Source organism: Agelaius tricolor, unplaced genomic scaffold (genome assembly GCF_023055355.1).
Source record: "Agelaius tricolor isolate 1412-34295 unplaced genomic scaffold, bAgeTri1.0.p SCAF_28, whole genome shotgun sequence".
In the NCBI taxonomy this organism is placed as follows: domain Eukaryota; kingdom Metazoa; phylum Chordata; class Aves; order Passeriformes; family Icteridae; genus Agelaius; species Agelaius tricolor.
In genome coordinates this window covers 6,841,195-6,853,833 of record NW_027269288.1, presented here as the reverse complement: position 1 = coordinate 6,853,833, position 12,639 = coordinate 6,841,195, and the positions used below count along the sequence as shown (strand labels likewise).

The 12,639-nt window shown below is 43.2% G+C and overlaps 1 protein-coding gene across 4 annotated transcripts in view; it reads left to right on the top strand.

The window, feature by feature from the left end:
* The first annotated feature begins 3,326 nt into the window (after positions 1-3,326).
* The window catches only part of PLCH2 (phospholipase C eta 2), a 66,808-nt gene continuing 57,495 nt past the window's right edge, over positions 3,327-12,639 (top strand). Inside the window, exon 1 of one of the 4 annotated variants that reach the window (XM_071449049.1) lies at positions 3,327-3,539. In XM_071449049.1, coding sequence (XP_071305150.1) covers positions 3,428-3,539 — 112 coding nt within the window. In that variant the 5' untranslated portion in view covers positions 3,327-3,427. Of the gene's footprint in view, positions 3,540-11,188; positions 11,417-12,639 lie in introns of those variants that run through there. The other 3 variants (XM_071449048.1, XM_071449052.1, XM_071449051.1) reach the window with 3 other exon arrangements.

Genomic DNA, 12,639 nt, shown 5'->3' with positions numbered 1-12,639 from the left:
AACTATTCAGGTTTAAGTGATGGCTTGGTTTTTGTGTGTTTCATTCATGGTATCAGTGTGTCTGTCCTGGGAGGATATCAGAGCTTGTCTGAGCTCTGTGGATGCCACACAAAACCTCCCTGAACAAAAGCAGGTCTTGTGGGGTTAAGCTTTAAATACTAGAGTGATATAAAAATGGCTAGAGAATTGTTAATGGTGTACACAGCTTTTATTGTCTGTGAGTGATACAGATCCTGCCTCTAGGGTTTTAAGTCCTTTTTTCCAAGGGAATACAGAACCTCACACAACAATCTTAGGTAGGGCTCTTAGCCTGAGCAGACAGTTTAAATCTTGTTCATGTGGTCTGAACAGATCCAGTTGCTCTCTTTTTGCTGTTTGATGTGTTCTGCCAGTGAGCAGTGCTGTTCTCAGAGCCACTGTGGTTCCTGCTGTAACAGAGGTGAGGCATTTCCAGACAGTGCAACTGATATTTTCCATCATCCAACCTTCACAACAAATTTTCCAGGAAAGCCAACTGAACTTCTTTCATTTACTTTAATAGGAAATCTGCCCCCTGAATGTTGTTCTAAGATACCAATCTGTATTTTTAGGGATTCATTGTGTACTTTTCCATTGGCTGCATAGGATTTGTGGGGATTGGTTTGGGAAGGGGGGCTTGGCTTTTATTTTTTATCAACACAGGTATGCTGAAGAGAGGGAGGGGAGGAAGGGAACTCTGAGGACCTGTAGGAAGCTGTCAAAGGTGGGACTGAGTGCAGGAAGAACTTTTGCATGGAAAGTGAAGACATTCAGAGATCAGCTGCCTTAAAGCAGCTTCACTTTCAGATCATAACAAAGCATAAAGAACATGAATTTGACATAACTCAAGACAATAAAATATTTAATGAGCCACATCAACGTAAAGCTCAGCTGCTTTCAGTGGAATGATGCTGCTCTGGCACCAGCAGGAGCACCCGTGCCCATTCAGTCTTGGTCATGTTCTTTGGTGTCTAATTAGTCACACTGATTGAACTTCCTCCAAAGGAAATGGCCTTGCAAATAAGCCCTGGAGCAAAGAGGTGAGAGAGTCAGCAGTGACTACCCACCAGTTCAGCTTTCCCAAAGGAAATGGGCTGATCTTGTCTTGCTGTCAGAGCAGTTCCTTCTGTCCTGTGAGCCGGGATCGATCCCAGGGTTAAACATTCAGTGCACAGGTACCACACATGGCACTTTGTGGCTGGTGGCTATAAAACTGTGGTCAGGAGTTGCCCAGATGACCAAAGCAGATGATAACTGAGGCAGTGCCTGTCACCTGCAGTACCTGCCCAGAGCATGCAATTGAGCAGCTCCAGAACTGCTGCTGGGGGCAGTTTTGGCTTTTCCTCTGGACAAGTTGATTTAAATCCTGACATACCAGCTAACATCTACTTAAGGTTCTATTCTAAATAAAACATGTCAGCTTTTTATATGTATTTTTGATATCAATTAAGGATATCAAGGATTTTTTAAAATATGTATTTTTGATATCAATTAAGGATAATCAAGGATTAACCTAAAGGAAAAAAAAAACCACTATTTATTTTTGGATGCACAAAATGAATGCATGAAATGTATTAAATGAATGCATGGAAGTGTATTAAATGAATACATGGAAGTGTATGAATTGATTTTTCTCAGTCTAAAGCAGAATGCTAGCTCTGTATTCTTTTACCTAATTATTTATATGCCAGGGAATAATGGAGGGAGGCAATTACAGGGACAGGTGACAGCATGTACAAGAATGAGTATATGGGGGGCACAGGATGTATCTTTGATAATTTATTATCTTCCTCCCCTCTCAAGCCAGTCAGCTTTTGAAATCTGCCCTAAGTTTACAATTTGGGTTTTGATTCCTCCAGCTGTGCTCTGCAATAAAGATATTCTTTGCCAAATGAATGTCACTCTCTGAGTCCATAACAATTGCAGAGACACAGGATGCCCTGTGAGATATTTCCCATGTAATTGTGGAAACAAATGATTGTAATGATGCTGACTTTTTACAGGATAATTATTGCCAAGCACTGCTGTCCCTTAGATGAAGTTGCCATGCATTTGGCTCCACATAAGGGTGTTACTTCACTGTGATGCTCCCTCTGAACACAGGAGTTTTTAACAGCATGAGAATGGAGAAGGTGGGGCATGGTGAAAAGATAATGGCAGGGAGGAAGTGACTTCCCAAAGAAGCTGAATGAGGGACCAAAGACAAGGAGAGAGGTACAGCTTCAAGCAGGCAGATGCTCTAGCAGGGCATTCTCTTACTCATTTTTTGCTACAAATGTCTCAAACCCCCTCCTCTATTTCTAATCACTGTAATTAATAGTGAGCTTCATTGCCCTCTCTCTTTAAAATAATGTCAAACTGGATCTGTGCTTTCACAACAAAACATGTTAGGGCAATGTTTCAGAGCTCAACTTGTAATTACAAACTGAAGGAGACTCCCAGAGATTCAAACAGTTACCAGCACCAGGTAGGATCCCAGGTTTCTGTCTGCTGTGATTGCTGGTTTGGAGGGAGCCTTCTTTGACCCTCTTCCTCTGAGGAAGGCATCCACTGAAAGTTTTGGAAAGGTGAGTCTTCTGTATCCACTGGGCAGAAGATGGGTAAGGAGAGGGAAAGGGAATGCCAGAGATACAGGATGGAGACAGCTGACAGCAGGTAAGAGGAGCAAAGGGCTTCAAGGGTTGGGGATGGAAGTGGATGAGGGAGCCAGCATCAGGCAGAGTCCTTTGGGAATGCACCCAGTACCTCCACTTGTGGTGCAGAACGACTGAGCTAAGTGTGTATGCACGTGTTGCATCTCTGTGTGTCTGTGTGTATAAATTCATTAACCCCAGCATGAGCACTTTGGCTTCTGGAGAAGTTGCTGCTGGCAGAAATGGAGCTTTGTCTGTGGAAAATCCTGGGGTGAGGGAAGGAAGAGTTGGTGCCTTCTGTCTGCTGAGGTCAGTGCATTGCACATCACCTAAGTATGCTCCTGTGGTAAATATCTCACAGTTAAAGTAACTTCCACTGTTTAAAAAAATGTCTTCTCCAGGGTATCCACATGCAAGAAACACTGGGAAGATCCACGGAATGTTTGTAACTCCTGTGCTCCTGGGAAGGGCCCTCACATCCATCCTGCCAAGACTGAGCTCCCTGGTTCTTTCTCTACACTGATACTGCAAATCCTGTTGTTCAATGAGTGGAATATGTGGCAAAAGAATTAAACCAGGACAGTCTCCTGAATGTGGAATTCCAGACAAGGCGCTCACTGGCACTTCCAAAGCAAGCAAAGCAGCAACATCCTGAAATTGTTGCTTTTTCTTGGATATTTTCATTGCTTGACTGAAACTTTCTGCAGATATCTGCACTGAAGTGCTTTGTTTGACTTGGAGCAAGCACTGTTGCTAGGCTGCTCTGAAAGCTTGAGATGGCTCTGACTTCTCCAAAATCTCTGGCAGGGGATTTGACACAAAGAGAAGAATCCATTCTCCATGAGGGAAACTGCTGCCATTTCCTCTCTGCAAACATCCTCACAGTAGGTGAGTGGAAGGTCCCATCCTTTCATCTCATAGTTTGATATTGAAAATGCACTCTTTTCTTCTTCTCCAAATTTACTTTCATTGTATTGATATTTCATATGGGACAGCTAGTTTGCCTTAAATTTGAGGGAACTGTGCTTGCATATTCCTCAGTCCCTTTTTTTCTGTGTAGTTGGTATTGAGACTAGAGTTTGGGTAAAGTGTACTAAAAAATCCCCAAAACAACCATTGCCCTGTACACTGAGGATAACTTTGAATCAATCTTTCTTCTGTCCTTGCTTGTGCAGTCTGTGAGATTTCAGTTGTGTGAACAGACCTTCATGTGTAGGATTTGTAAAACTTGTAAAAAAATGTAGATGAGTATCCTGGGATGAGACTGTCAAGAGATTGCAAATTTTTTCCTTGATCCTTTCCAATGCTTCTGGAAAATGTTTCTTGAAGTTGATGAGGCTGGGATTTATAGTGCCTCAGGTTGTGGCTCTGTGCCATGGAGTTGTCTGAGCTGAGCTGGGAGATGCAGAGCTCAAAGAATAACTATTGTTGGCTGTTGCTCTTTTCTCAGTGTTGACAGCTGCACAGGGGAAAATGAGCTCTTCTCTTAGGAAGCTCTGGAGATTACAGAAGTGATTGTGCACATCAAGTGTAGACTGGAGATTGGGTAGGAGGGAGGGAATTGTGTAACTGATGTCTGTGGCAGATGAATTTGTGCTATGGGAGACATCTGAGGGAGGAGGGCCTGGGGTTTTTTGCATTTAAAATAAATAATAAAAAGATTATTTAGCTTAATATTTAAATCAAATCTTCATTTATTCAACACAGGACTCATTTGCTTGAAATGCATTTGATTTACTGCCTACAATCATGAAGTAGACAGCACTGAAAGTTTTGGCTGGGTTTTCACAGGACCTAATTTTGTACATCTGGTTAAATATCCAGCAATTGTGAGATCAATTTTGCTTTCTGTTGGCTTACAATTTGTGCTGATAAGTGTATTTTTTACTAGCTGAATATATGTATATTGTAGGTGTACTAAAACCAGCCTGTCGGTGAAATTATTAATCCGTGATTGATTGTCATTATCCTAGTTCTTATCTTTCTTACACATTTACTGATGTTACTTTTCCTGGTAGAGCCATCAAGCCATTATCATTGTCTCAGCGTGCTTCTTATATTGATTTGAAAGGAGTTTGAAAAAGTAAAGTGCAGAAATTCAGATGTGAAATGGGGGTATTGCATCATTTGTGTGTTCTGGCACCACAGAAGTGAGGTGATCTATTCCAGTTATTGCTGTATCACACAAACTGACTGTTAGAGAACTCATTTTTTATTTGTAAGATGATGACTCTGGATGTGCATGACACATTCCTGTACACGAAGCTCTGTCAGTGTGCAAACCTAGGACAAAGTGCAAAGAAAAGGCAGAAATAGCTGGAGGGAGAGAAAGTCTGCATTGTGCACTCCCAGCATTCCAATGCAAGTGGGTCTGGACCTGAACAAAAGCTGGTCTGGGCTCAGGAATCCCTTTGCAGGCTGGTTCAGAACACCCACTTGAGCCTGGCCTCGACTCTCTCTTTAACTCTTTCCATGGCTCTGTTGAAGTGCAGCTCTGATGTGGTTTTGCCTCTGTGCTGTGACAGACTCTGAGCCACCTGCACAGAGGTGACAGCACCAGTGCTGAGCTGCTCTGGAGCAGCCTGTGCCTTCAGAAATAACATTTCAGCCTTGTCAGGCCAGCCTGCCAAGTGCAACGCTTCTCCTTTCATGTTTGGGTGAGTTTATCTGCCAGAAGACTGAGGAAAGGATGGAGCTGGAGTTAAACCACGGGCTGCAATTACTCCACAAAGTTAATTAAGTGCCCCTCAATTGATCCTCTGGCCCCACAGTATCACAGTAACCCACAATCTCCTTCTGTGCTTACTCATCTTCAGTGGCTTGGAACTCTTGGCTCTCTTGTGCAGCTTTCTGATGTTTCATCAACTGAGACACTTTTCAAAACCTGTTGCTTTTTTGCAGTAAAATCTCCACTTTTCTGTGTAGGCTGTACATGGATGAGGAAGCAGATTGGTATGTAAAAAGGAAATCTGAGTGGAATGCAATTAACTTTTACATAATTTGGTTATATATAATGTCATTAGTCCTTATTACAGCAGCATTGGGAGAGTCCAGAATCAAGGAGGGATATGGCAAATTCAGTAATCCTCTATTTTTCAAATATGCTCTGGCAAGTCTAGACTCACTTTTCCCTTGTAATCTGATGAAAGAGTGCTGTGCACAGACATGCAAAATCCAGTTTGCTGAGATATGTGGTACATCAGATTAGCCTGGAGAAGCACTTGAGCTGCCCTTCAGCTGGGGCTCCAGCATCTGCCTGGCTGTGAGCAGCTGCTGCCATGGCAGGGCTTGGGCTGGGGCATCTCCAGAGCCCCCTTCAACCCAAACCCCTCTGTGGCACAAGCTGAGCTGAAGGACAGACAGACAGGTGACATTCTGTGAATTGGCACCAGCTGTCTGACAGGAGCTTCAGTTAGAGTTAGATTTCTGTGAAAATGCCCCGTTTCACTGGTTTTTCAGCTAAAAATAAAATGTGACCTGATGCTGCAGTTCTGCTTGTTCTGCATGTACAAGGCAGTGAGGGAAGGATGGGACCTGGTTGGGATTTGGGTTTTGTTGGTGCAGTTTGAGTCCCATCTGAGCAGACACAGTTATCCCTATAATGACTGAGCTCAGACATGGCATTCTCCTCAGTTTGCTGTGACACAGGCAGTGCTGCTACACAGTTGTGACACAAGATCCTGAAGGTTTTGCACAGACTCAGCTGAAAGTTCTGTTTTCTACACCTTTTTTCCTTTCTGAATGGAGGACAAGGCTGTAGTGTAAGGAACACTGAGAGCTGCTGTTTGTCCTCCCTTTTGCTGCAGAGGCAGAAATGCACAAGTGAGGTTTGCAGAATGAACAATTGTTTCCTTTGTTGGCAGTGTCAGCTTATACTAATTTATGTTAATGAGTCCACAGACTGTTGTAATGAAGATATGAACCTAAGAACACAACACTGGACTGCTCAGCAGATCCAGATTCTAGTTCTGATTCTCTTACTGCCTTCTTGTTTGGCTCTTTCTGTAGTTTCATTTTATCCTTATGTTGTCTCTTTTTCTGATTACAAATGGGAACTGCTGTTCCTGCACAACAGACACTTCTCAGTCATGTTGAGGTCTTTTTTATGTATTCTGAAATACAAATAATAATAATAATGTCCAACCTCAGCAATTCAGAACTGAACTAACTCTGGTAAGGTCTAGAGAGTGGCAATAGTGGGTGCTGATATCAGCTGCTTGGGAACTATTCTGCAACATGCAATCTGTAGGCCACAAATGAGTCTGAACCCTGGAGGTTTTTAATCTTGAGTGGTGGTGGCCTGGACTAGATCTGAGGACTGATGGAACAGTGAAACTGAAGCAGTTTTCATTTTGTTAAATAGGCTGGTTTTGGACATCCAGGCTCATGTAGAATTCTTTAAGACTGTTCAAGTCTTAGAAGGAAAATGAAATTGTCCCTTGTGTGAAGCAGAGTGCATTGTAAAGGGTGAGGAAGTGTCTTGGGGTCACTGCAGGCAGAGATAACCATGGCTGGGGCTCGGCACCCAAGGGCAGCTCTCAGCTCTGTCCATTCATTCACACTCCATAAATAAATTCTCCTGCACCTGATGGAGGGCAGGGATTTGGGAATCATGTGTGGCACAAGGTACCTGGAGGGTGTCTGTCTCCTTGCTGCCAGCAAAGGGCTGAGCACGAGGCTCAGGCTCAGGAGTCCAGAATGAACCACTGAGCCCAGGACCTTGAACTTCATTATGACTGTGCTTAAGTGTTTTGTCTTTCAGCTGATGTGACTCAGGTTCCTTTTTTCCTGTCTCTGAGGAATGTAGATTTGTTTCCTCAATTATTTTAGTTTCAATCAAGTGACCGTTTCAAGCCTTGCAATTTAGCCCATAGAGATTCAAGAGGTAATGAAAATCTCTAAGGCTTTCTAGATTAACTTCTTTCTTAGATTTTTTTGGTTGGGATTTTTGTTTGCCTGTGTTTTTGGTAAAGTGCATTGTAGTGCAGTTTTTGGAGGCTCTGTGCCAAGGTGCCTAAAGGTGTTTAGTCTCCTAACTCCTGTTCAGGCTCACACATTCCTGCTGCAATCTCTTGGAAGGCAGGAGCCTAAATTCCAGTGAATTGACACCTGCTATGGAGCAGGGAGGAATCTGCTTTGTCTCCAGCTCACACAGCCTCTGCCCTTGGTAGTGATTTTGTTTTAGAATCAGGAAATACTAATAACCATCTGCCTTTGTCTCAGTGGAGGTTCGTTAGGATGAAGATTGTAAATGTGCACCACAAAGGTGGCTCTAACAGAGCTCTGCTTTGTTGCTCCTTCTCCATGGTCTGTGGGAATATTGCAGTTTGGCCTCACCTTTCTTTGCTCTGTGCCCGTGAATCATGAGGCTGTAATGAAAAGGGCAGCGTTACCTGGATACTCAATTTATGGAGCAGCTCTGCTTTTCCTGTACAAGTTAACAGGGGAAAAGGAGATAAAAGGCACTGACTGAACTCTGTTACAGAATCAGTGTTTTTTTTTTTCTGGACTAGAAACTGAATCACCTGAATGTTACCATCTGTTCCTTCTTTCTCCTCCTGTGCCCCCTCAAGTGTTGCCGCCCTATCCGATGTGTCTCTTTCTGCCTGTGAGGGTTTTGGACGCGTGTAGCGGCCAAAGGGACAAATCCAGCAGAACAAGCGGCGCCGTGCGCGCCCCATGCCCGGTTCGGGACACCGCTCCTGCCGAGGCCGTGTCGCGGTTGCCATCTGCTGGGTGAGCAGTCTCACAGCCTCCGTCCTGCCAGCACCCAGCGCTGGGACCTCCCAGCTGCCTCAGAACCACCCGAGTGCCGCTGCTCCTGCAGCTTTTGTACCTGGCATCCCTTGAGGGTCATTAACCAAGGTTACTGCTACTTGTAGCAGGGCACAGTGAAAGTTCTTGGTAGGTGTACCTGGTAGCAGGGAAGTTACCTTGGTTTGAGCCTGATAAAAGTGAATAAGGTAAAAATCATGCTCAGTCAGATGGTTAGAATAAGTGCAGCACATTTAGAGGTAGTAAACCAACTTCTGGATTCACTGAAGCAGTGCTGGAGCAATTAAAAATGAGGTCTTTATAATGCTGCAAGAGGAAAAATCTGTTCCTTTCATTCATTCATATGAGTGCTCAGCCTGTGTGTTGTCAGAGATGGGAGGGGTGGAAATGCAATATTGTTTAACAGAGTGCAACGATATTGGCATTATCTGTGGGAAGTTCTGGAGATGCTGCCATTAGCTGTGAATAATCCTGTCAGTCAAAGCCACTCACAGGGATGCTGCTCCCAGGCTCTGTAAACAAGAGCTGAGTCTCTCCCTCTTACACTTTCTCACAAGCGAGTTATTTGTATTTGCTGATAGTTCTGGTAAACTTAATCCCCCTGAAAGCCACCAAAAGCAGGTACAGCCAAGTGATTACTAGCCCGTGTGTCTTACAGCATGGCTGGCTTTGGTTTGCATTTGGAGTTTGGCAAACTGTTTTAAAATCATGACTGTGATACTGTGAACCTCCCTGGGTTTTGGTGTTAGTCACCTCCCCAAACATTTCAATGCCCTTCATCTCCAAGCAGTTTTCTATTTATCTTCACATTAGAATCTTATCTGTCAGTTTGATCTGAGGTTAAATGCTTCATCAGAGAGGGGAATGCTTTGTTTCTTGAGAGAACAAATAACTCCAGTTGTCTTCTGAAGCAAACCATAGTGGTTTTCTACAGTTATCAAACTATGAGGAACCACTTGATGTGTGGCTGCTGCCATCTCCCAGGCAAATCCAGGATCCTTCAGCTGAATTGCTGGCTCTGTAGAGAAGAAATGAGAATATTCTTGAACTCATGATCTCAGAAGTACAAACCAGGAGTTAAACCTGTGTAGCCACTATGAAGAAAGGCTGTTCTATTATGGCCCTTCTATGCTGAAAATGCTCTGCACACAATAGAAGAGCTGTGAACAGTTTAGAGAAGAGTGAGATTGTTTCTGGCAATATCAGAACCACTGATATTTCCCTGAAGTAATAATCTTTTTCCCTGCTGAAATGCTGAAGTTCCAGGCAATTGGCTCAGTGAAGAAGACAAAATGTTTTAAACCTGTTTAGAGACTATTCTAATCCCCTTAACTGGTGTCTCTCTCTCTGAACTGAAAGGGGGGATGCTGATTCCCAGGAGGCCAGCAGGATTTGTGACTGGATCAGAGGAAGAAAAAGCTCGAGCTTGTGTCACAGTGAATGAGCTGGGTGTTGGCATAGGCAGGAACTAGAATGAGTGGGACCAGCAGTGAAAGTCAGAGGAAAGTCATTCCAGGGAAGTGTTTGGGATAGTGGCAGATACAGGAGCTGGGTTGCTGTCAAGATAATGCTCAAAAATCAAGAAATGAAGCTTATTGAAAGTTCAAAATGCTCATTTGTTAGAATTAAGTATGAAAATAGAAATACGTTAGAATCACTAGCATTCAGATCCACGATTGCAGAACAGGTTTTGTCCTCATTTACCAGCAGAAAAAAGGAAGAGATGGACTACAAAGTGCTGTTTGAAGTAAGGGGGGAAAAAAGGTTTGTGCTTAATCCTGAATGCTGTTCTCTGGAGGAAAATGGTTAGTGTGGAAAATCTAGTTAATTTGACTCGTTTTTCTCATAGAGTCCAAGTAAAAATTTGCATCGGGGAGGTTTTACTGTGGGCAGGGATTAAAAAGTTAAAACTCTCTCAAGAGATGCAAATATCTACAGAGTTTTATATATACATACATACATACATACATACATACATACATACATACATATATTCATATATTTATGTTTATGTAATAGTTCTCCCAGGAAAACACTAAATTTGGGGAAACCTTTGCAGACCTGGCTGAATGTGGAAGTGGCTGTGGGGTGGTGTTACTGAACTGTGTTTCTTTTTTAGAACAGGTGGTTGAGAAAGTGAAGCAAGATCATTTGTTGTTACCTAACTGAAAATTCACTGCAGAGGAATGAACAGGATTCTGTCCTGTTACCTTGAGAATGAAAGTGTTTGAGGATGGTGGTATACACAGGTGCATTCACATTTCATTCTTCTAGCAGCAGTGCATTTGGTTTCATTGCAAATAATTTTGTTCAGTTTTGGATATTCAGGGTTAGAGGTGCTAAATGTAAACCTGAAGAAGCAGCAAGCATTAGTTGGTGGAGAATAAATCCCTATTAGAGACCTCTTTAAGTCTTAGAAGCTGTAGGGACTGAGGAACAAATGTGTGACCTTTAGTCCCTCTGGCATAATTGAGCAGGGTCACCTCATGTGGTTGTAGGAGATCATGGCTGTGCTGGTGTCTGACTGGAGTTCCCAGTTAAACAGTGGAAGAGAAAAGCAGAGGAAACCTTAAAGGAAGCAACATGAGCATTTAACAGCTGTCAGAGAGAATCCCCTGTAGAGGAGCAGACATTTCAGTGTCAACTGACACAAGATACACCAGGAAGGAGCCTGTCAGTCAGCAAAGAGTTAATTGTTCCAGCAAAAAGTAGTTTAGATAAAATCCTAGCTCTCCTCTCTCCCCCGCTTCCTCGGTGTTGTGTAGAGGAAAGGAGCTTGTACATCACAAAAGTGACAGTGATTCCTCAGTGCCTGAGCTAATAAACGGGATGAAATTCAAACTGCCTTCTCACACAGACACAGACTTGCAGAAGAGGGAGCAAGACGGAGGGAAAATGCAGAGTATTTTTACTTCCTAACATAGGAAATTGAGAAAACCCCTCTTATCTCTACAAGATGATGGATTTAGGAAGCCCATCGCAGAAACACAGTAGGTGGATTTATTCTTTTTACCTCATCCACTAGAATTTTTGCTAGAAGATAAATTGTGCTTATGGGCTCAGTTGTTGTTCAGTAGCACTTTCATAGCATCACATTACTCTTCCTTTTCCTCACTTGCTCAGAGATATTCAGCCATTTGACCCTGTTTGTTAGAGGATAGCATTTTTTAGATCTCATCAGCTCACTGTCATTTCAAAAGATCTTTTATCTTTAAGAAGGCATGTTTTATTAATTACAGCCATAGTATTTAGATAAAAACAAAGGCTGCTAAGTAAATGAAAATCCATTCCACTTACAGCAAATGAAACATGTATTGCTTCGGAGAAACCATAATGCTAAGGACAGAGCAATTCCCAATTCTCTGAATGAATTGTTTACTCCAGAGCACTTTCAGTAGCTGTAGACATTGCATTTGAGTGTACCTTGCAAAGTTTACTGATGGAGGAAGGGAAGGTTGGCTCTTGAACAACAAAAACTCCACCACAATGCACTGTGCTAAACTCTGCCCGTCATTTCTTGGTGTCATTACTCACTGCTGTGTGTATAAAATGATTTCTGCTGGCACACAGTGCTGATGTTCCTGCGTTCTCTCAGTGAATTTACAGGAGTTCTGCTGCTGTAGATTATGCTGATCAGGTTGGGTTGTGCAGTCATCTTATCTTCTCCTGTGGTGCATGGTTCATTGAAGCCATTCCCATGTGCAGCTCTCAGGTGGTTCTGCAGTGCTGTGTGCTCCTGGGGCTCTGTACACACGTTTGTCAGCTGCGTGTCTCGTGGCAAAGTGTGTTTGTGCAGAGGGGGCTGTTCCTGGATCTGTGTCTGCTGGAGGATCACACTACTGCGTCTCTAATGATGGTTGTAACACTTCAGCTACCCTGCGTGATGAGCCACTTGGAGGAGATAATTAATCAAGTAAATGACTGACAAGTAAATTACAATCAGCACTCGGAATGCATCTCTGTTAGAAGCACCTGCAGGCATTCAGGTGCTGTGCAAGCCTGGTCCTCAGTTCTATTCTGCATTTTCCTTCTCTCTGTGGGCTTTATATAACCTTCCCCACTCATCTCACATGCATTTGCACAGTCCTACTGAGATGATTAATCCTCAGCTGGAAGAGCTTTTTTAATAGTACAAGTACCAGATTTCAGACTCAAGCTTCTTACAGACAGTGTAGGGATAAAGTCTGGATTCTCTGCACAGCAAATTGTGGTT